This window comes from Sphaeroforma arctica, assembly GCF_001186125.1.
Source record: "Sphaeroforma arctica JP610 unplaced genomic scaffold supercont1.95, whole genome shotgun sequence".
NCBI classification, from domain to species: Eukaryota; class Ichthyosporea; order Ichthyophonida; genus Sphaeroforma; species Sphaeroforma arctica.
Genome location: NW_014040463.1, coordinates 52,825 through 61,020, shown reverse-complemented (window position 1 = coordinate 61,020; position 8,196 = coordinate 52,825). Strand labels below are relative to the sequence as shown.

The window sequence follows — 8,196 nt, the reverse complement described above, 5'->3', positions numbered from 1 at the left end:
CACAAGAAACGTATCACAAGACAAACACAAGAAACGTATCACACGACAGACACAAGAAGCGTATCACAAGACAAACACAAAAAACGTATCTCAAAACATGTCTACAAAGCACACGTGCCCTTTAATATCCGGTGTCGATAGATGAGAACAGTAAGCTATGTCAACTTGTGTGTTGTCGAATCTATATACAGACTGGATGGCGTGATCATTCCTGTAATCATCCTTGGGGCTTGATTCGAGTCCAAAGTCTCCCGAGATCGGTTGTGTGTCTGCGTCGCATCAAATTCAATCCGCGCGCTTATTCGGCGTGCTTATTTGGCGTGCATGATCTCGCCCTCCACCAGACAGATGCCCTCGCTTGAGTTGACTGAGAAGGCTGTGCCGTCGGTGCGCACCTGTGTGCGGACCACATTCTTGGACGGCAGGAATGCGGGCCGCTATAAAAAAAACCGATAGTAATGGACAATTAGAGACACACGGGGGAAATACGCCGAAGTTCGGGATTTGAGGCGCAATACAACGCACAAAGCTGGGGGGTGTAGTTGGTACCGCGTGAAGTCAATGAGTTTAATGTCCTTCCAGTTAAGTGGACATGACTTTGCTCATATTTTACATCGTAGTTCGGTACTTGCTAAAAAAAATTACCCGAAGTTAACGGAAAACGCGGAAACGACCAGCTATGCTACTCGCACAGCCGACAGCAGACATGAATAAAATGGAACGGTTTCAACGCACTATATACTGGAGGGTGGCTGGCGGGACTAAACTGGTTCAGATGCAGGTGCAACTAATACCAACCCAACACATGATGGATTGAAGTGCATGGCTGGTGGGACTATACTAGTTCAGATGCAGGTGCATGGCTGATGAGACTATACTGTTCAGATGCAAGTGCACTCATACCAGCCCAACACATGATGGATTGAAGTGCATGGCTGATGAGATTATACTAGTTCAGATGCAAGTGCAACTAATACCAACCCAACACATGATGGATTGAAGTGCGTGGCTGGTGGGACCATACTAGTTCAGATGCAAGTGCAACTATTACCAACCCAACACATGATGGATTGAAGTACATGGCTGGTAGAGTAGACATAATTCCGGTGCGTATCGAGCGCAAATGTAGGTTTGCGAGCTGTGAGATGCGCCTACAGAGAGCGTCGTCTATTGCATTCATTCATCCACCGCATTTCACAACCAACAACAAAGCCGTAGCACCTTTCGCTCACAAATTCCGCAGCAACGTGGTCCAAGCGTCCGTCCGTTGTGAAAACAGGGCACACATACAACAGACACACCCGGACGAAGGTGTCGGCTTACCCAACAACCAAACAGCGCAGCACATACCTTGAAATAGGCCTGGGTTACGATGGGGAACTTGGCGGGTGTAGTGTTCATGATCTCTGCGTTGACTGTGCCGATGGTGTACAGCCCGTGCGCGATGGCCTTGCGGAAGCCCATGAGCTTAGCCAGCATGCCGTGCATGTGGATGGGGTTGTAGTCTCCGGACACTGTTACAGCAGGAGATGGGCATGGATAGCAGCGGATTATATTGGGATGTGTGTTAGCTTAGTCAGCATGCCGTGCAAGTGGATGAGGTTGCAGTCTCCGGACACTGTTACAGCAGGAGATGGGCATGGATAGCAGGGGTTTATATTGGTTATGTGTGTTAGCTTAGCCAGCATGCCATGCATGTGGATGGGGTTGTAGTCTCCGGACACTCTTACAGTGTGGTATCTATTGGTACATGTATGTTTATCTACACAGATGACGCTCGCCGATGGATGTATGCATAGTGGCACTGCAAGCAGCTCATGATATGGCACGGGAGATGGTTGCTAGGTAACGCCTAGTGTATATAGTAGGTACGATATGACTCACTCAGAAGCCACTGATTGACGTGACTGAAATAAAACAGAGATTATAGATACACTATAAATAATGTATAGCTCTGCGAAGTGCAGATGGACAGGTCACTCACTATCCACGGCGTAATCCCTGGTACTACAATAACTACACACACATACAGCACACCAATCAACATTCCCGTACTAGTATACCATACATACAGTTGGAGACTAAACAACACCCTAACAACACTCAGCATGTAATTATGTAAAGGCATTAAGGCATAAAGACATAAATATATATATATATATATATACTCTTACATACCCGCAGCGTACTTGCGGCCCGCGCTCTCGGCCAGCAAGAAGGGCTTCTCCACCACATCGTCGCCCTCAACAGGCACCTCTATTGCGTTCTTGACGTCGTCTGGGGTGAGTGGGTTGCGGTGCACATGCAGCACAGTCATGGTGCTGGTCCAGGGGATGAGGCCTTCGGCGTCTACCAGATGGCTCTGATACTCGACTATGGTGCCGCGCTTGGAGTTGCGGACGGCTTCGCAGACCTGGGTGCACATGAGATGTAGGTACAAGTAGGGATATGGTAGGGTCGGTTGGTGGTGGTTAGACCGAATACACGCATGTATTGATAGCGTGAGGTGTTGGAGATACCATATGTAAGGGTAGGGGGTGGGGTAGTCAACGAATAGCAAGAGGCGTTGAAGACACCATATGTAAGTAAGTGTGTGGGAGGGGGGAGGGGGTTCAATGGGTGGTATATGGTGTCTAGCTGGACAACATACAGGCGAGTTCCGCATAAGATGCGAAAGACACACATGCTGTGACAAGGAATATGTCATGGTACATACGTGACAGGATTATGTCATCCCATTTATGCAGTGCATAAGCTCACATATGTATAAACCCACATATGTATAAACCCATATATGTATAAGCCCACATATGTATAAACCCACATATGTATACACCCATATATGTATAAACCCACATATGAATACACCCACATATGTATAAGCCCACATATGTATAAACCCACATATGTATAAACCACATATGTATAAACACACATATGTTTAAACCCACATATGTATAAACACACATATGTATACACCCGCATAAGTATACACTCACATATGTATAAACCCACATATGTATACACCCACATATGTATAAACCCACATATGTCTACACCCATATGTATAAACCCACATATGTATACACCCACATATGTATACACCCACATGTGTATAAACCCACGTATTTATACACCCACATATGTATAAACCCACATATGTATAAAATCAAATATGTATAAAAGCCCACAAATGTATAAACCCACATCTGTATAAACCCACATATGTCTAAACCAACAATGTATAAATCCACATACGTATAAAGCCACATTGTATAAAGCCACATGTGTATAAAGCCACATATGTATAAAGCCACATATGTATAAAGCCACATATGTATAAAGCCACATATGTATAAGCCCACATATGTATAAACCCACATATGTATACTCATATATGTAAACACCCACATATGTATAAACCCACATATACGGCGAGGTTGCTTGACTGTGCAGTACAGTGTACTCGTATTATAGCTCGGTCATGGACTTACATGTAACGTCAATGATCCTGAGACTCGACTAGATATAAGCACAGAACACTCATTTAAAACCGCCCATTGGCGGACATGTAGTGCGCTGTGCAACTCGCATGAACGTGAATGTGAAAGTGAAAGTCTCCAATACACGCATGCGCATATGTACAACGTATATATGAGTGAGCGTTTGCTTTCGCCACGGACGCGGATATAAAGGGTTCTCACACACATACAAACATAAATCAATGTAAATATGGCTTCTTACCTTGATGAGGAGGCCTCTCACACACGCACATACATATGTATATATTCATGTAAACATATTTGTGTGCGTGTATAGTTTACTACCTTGTATTGAATGTAAAGATCCCGTTTACACACACGCACATGTATATGTATGTGTACCATGTATATGTATATGTATGTTTATGTGTGTAGGGGGTATCATACCTTGAACTTGGATGTGAAGGTCTCGTCTACGCGGAGGGCGCGCTCTTGTCGCACAAAGTTGCTGACATGCACCATTCCCAGCAGCGGAAATGGATAGTCCGCCTCACACAAGCGCTCAATGAGACTCATAAACATTTGGGTCTGTGGAGACAGAGTTAAAAATACTTAATTATAAATATATATATATATACATATATACATATATATATATATTTATATGTATATATATATATATATATATATATATATATATATATATATATACACACACACACATATATATATATATATATATATTTATATATATAATCAGTCATGCATGTATGTGTTGGACGTGTAATGTCGCTTAAGATAAATTGTATTCTGGTAAGCATGTATGTAGAAGATGTGCGTATGTAGGTATATGTCTGCAAGTGTGCAAACAAGCATACATATACAGGGATGAACATGATAGGTATCTCCGCGCTTATAAACATATACACCTGCGCATATGCGTGAGCCGTTCTCCGCGTGTGTGTTGTACATATCTGAAGAAAGAACTCTGAACGAGCCAAGCACAACCCAAATCACAAGGCGCTGTCAAACTACACACGCAATAACCATTGCCATGCAGACCTCTTGCAAAGCGTGTGGCGTGTTCAAACGTTCAAGCACCACACCGTCGAACTACTAGAACGCTGTACATCGCGAGTAAGCGCCAGCGTTCACCGCACGCGTGCATGTTGCATGTTACTGGAAAGGGCCGTTATTGTCCTGGCGTAGTAGCCAATGCGAAGTATAGCGGATGGCAGAGACATGGGTGTATCCCAGGCATTAAATAGACCAATTCACAGCCTACAAACGACCATCGCTGTGCATGTAACTGCTTAGCACTGTGTAGGTCTATGTAGTAAAGTAGGCTATACGATGCAGGCTAAGTACTTAACAGACTATACGATGCAGGCTAAGTACTTAACAGACTATACGATGCAGGCTAAGTACTTAACAGACTATACGATGCAGGCTAAGTACTTAACAGACTATACGATGCAAGTATGCTACTACCATGTCCCGACCGCATGCTGCTAATACAGGCAGACGCTTCCCTATGAGAAACGGAACAATATCGTCCACCCCTATTCATAGATATACCAAACCGCATGCACCACAGCAACCAAGAAATACCCACACCTACCTGTGGGTAGAGCACAGGGATCTCGCCGAACTTCTCGATACATTTGGCCTGTACACCCAGCACCTTGGAGTATGCTGCCAGATTACCGGCATCGGGTGTCCACTCGAACTCATTGGTGATGGTCGAGGAGAGCTTGAAATCCTCACTCTGCACTTTTTTCTAAAGTGATTGATAGGCAGACAAGACAGTTCGGTAGTTATCGATAAAATGGGCTCGACAGGTAGGCACCAAGAGATGGCTGGTACACCTCAACGATAGTGGATAGAGATATGAAGACGGAGAAACCCTTGAGGTGTGGGTGTTTTATAACGTGTTGTGAGGACTCTGGGACAACTATCCAGATATAATTCACAGTGGTCTCACAATAGGTGTTAGCTTGATAGGCACAAATACAAATTCTTTGAAGTACCGCCTTGGCATAGTGTAAAATATATGCCTCAACATAATTATTCGAATAAAAAAATTATATTAAAGTATACACATGTATGCAAATATAAAAACATGTAAAAACAAGTAAACACACACACACATATATATATATATATATATATATATATATATATATATATATATATATAAATATATATCAATATATAAATATATATATATATATATATATATATATATATATATATGTGTGTGTGTGTGTTTGTGTCGATATATATAAATATATATAACATATACATATACATATATATATAGACACACACACATATATATATATATTTATATATATATATATATATATATATATTTATACATATATATATAACATCGATATGTAAAAATATAAATATATACATATATACATATACATATATTTATATATATATATATATATATATATATATATATATATATATATATATATATATATAATATATTTATATTTATATATATCGATGTTATATATATATGTATAAATATATAAATATATAAATATATATATATATATATAATACATATATATATGTATATATATATATACATATATATATAGATTTATGTAAATATGAATATATTGATATGCATATTTATATGTATACATATATATATATATATATATATATATGCATGTATGTATGTATTATATACGTATGTATACAATCGTGTATAATTACACTCATGCAAGGACGGACATCCATATGTAGCGTACGTTGATGTGACAATCAAAATAATTTTAAGCAGAGAGTTATTCTCTTGTCCTCTATCGAGCTTGAGAACAACTCAACGATCCAAATACAATAACTTTAACACTAATTTGAAGTAAAAAATCACGCATACCTTCCAGCCCCTTTTACTGACTGACGCGATGGCGGCCTTTCCATACGCTCTAATTGCCACTGGGACGCCAAAGATATACCCCGCCGCCACTGTCACCAGCGCGATATAGACAATACACATAAACAAGGACCAAAGCATATTTTCAGATTAGGTGAGTATCATACAGGTACAATATACTTCTGCCCCAACTCCTACACTTCATCTCATTGTTCAGAAGAAGAGATTTTGTTTTGTGTTCAGCAGAGAGAGAGAGAAGGAAGCGTCATCAGTCAGAGAATATCACGAATTCACGACCGCTTTTCTCGCACGCTGTAAACGTTTAACGTAATTGCTAGAAAGATTGAATGTTATACGTTCGAGCGTAAAATGACTAAAACACCCCAGGGCCCAGAGTTAAAATCACGATATTACTGTGTTCTTAGGTCTCTTGGTACTATGCTATGTTATAAACGTTTAGCTTCGCCTTCAACACAAAAACGAGAAACGAATTGAGGTTTTTATTTAGTTTAGACAGATGGTCTAATATAGGCTCTATGGCTTATACCTCTAGGGCATTGAATGTGGGGAGATGAAAAAGCCGGTTGTTGAAGTTGTACAGAAAGTTAACTTCTGTCAAATTGGAACCGCGTATCACGTTGGGCGGGCTGACCAATAGTCACCAATGCGTTGGACCAAAGAGCAGTTCGGTATCAGTATATGAAAGTATAGCTCAATGTGATTGGTGGATTCAAACTAAAATTATTATACAAAGACAGACTCTCAGGACTTCATGACTTCCAGGAATCAGGACTAATTTTTAAACAGTATTTAGATTTTTGTATGTAGAGCTTGGGCCCAATGCACATTCCCTTGTTCATTTTTTTAGGAGGAGGCTTTAAAAGTAAATTCCATTTTGTTTATTTTGGGTTTGAGGTTTCGCGGGAAGTGCCAGAGCCCAAAGAGCAGTAGCTAAAACCGGAGTCCGAAAAGGAGTGATGAACTGGATACTTTCGTGGGTGGGTGAAGTATAGCATACAGCATCATCAGTAACCAATAACTTACTATCAATCCCGATACGTAACGGTAGTATCATCTATAAAACCATACAGCAAATATTCAGTCTGATATATCGGAACGCTGTAGAATACGATAATATATACCCAGAAAAAGTATGTCGTCTATCTGTATGTGCGCCAGAGCGCCCGACAGGCATGTGTTTGTTTGTCTGGTGGAAACGCATTGTTGAGATGCTCACAACTCAATATATCAATTTAAACGTATATACTAGCATAAATATACGATTTTCGCATTTGGAACACTCTTTAGTATCTCAGTGTCTTCTCTAAGTATAGCATGCTACTGGCTTGGTGTAGTCCGTGCACCTCGATATGAATGTGGTGAATACGACGGCAAGAATACTTCGATGCATGCGAATATGATACATATGAATGGTAGTGCAGCCCATTCAAAAATGGATGCACATGACAGTTTATTTGTGTCTGTGTACAACGCGCTTTTAAGTATGCGCGCGAAAGTTGACTCGTATGATTATTAGCAATGTGTGGTTTATATATATATATATATATATATATATGCGTGTGTGTGTATGTATTTGTATATTTCTATGTATATTATATATATATATACATATATATATATATATATATATATGTGTGTGTGTGTGTGTGTGTGTGTGTGTGTGTGTATTTTTATATGCATATGTATATGTATGTATATATAAGTATATATATATATATATATATATATGGGGTGTCTGTATGTGTTTGTATGTATTTATGTATATGTACGTAGATGTGCTTGTAGATATAT

General features: G+C 39.9%; 2 protein-coding genes across 2 annotated transcripts in view; one reads left to right on the top strand and one right to left on the bottom strand.

Moving 5' to 3' along the window:
• Positions 1–96: 96 nt before the first annotated feature.
• On the bottom strand, positions 97–6,525 carry SARC_02168 (hypothetical protein; the record flags this gene model as incomplete). Its single annotated transcript, XM_014304074.1, has 6 exons — positions 97–437; positions 1,351–1,514; positions 2,179–2,413; positions 3,930–4,070; positions 5,104–5,262; positions 6,388–6,525. The coding sequence occupies 6 exons, from the start codon at positions 6,523–6,525 to the stop codon at positions 312–314; spliced, it is 963 nt and encodes a 320-aa protein (XP_014159549.1). The 3' UTR covers positions 97–311.
• An 885-nt stretch (positions 6,526–7,410) lies between these two features.
• The window catches only part of SARC_02167 (hypothetical protein), a 6,948-nt gene continuing 6,162 nt past the window's right edge, over positions 7,411–8,196 (top strand). Inside the window, exon 1 of the mRNA XM_014304073.1 lies at positions 7,411–7,535. Within this exon, the coding sequence (XP_014159548.1) occupies position 7,535 (1 nt within the window). The 5' untranslated portion in view covers positions 7,411–7,534. The remainder of the gene's footprint in view (positions 7,536–8,196) is intronic.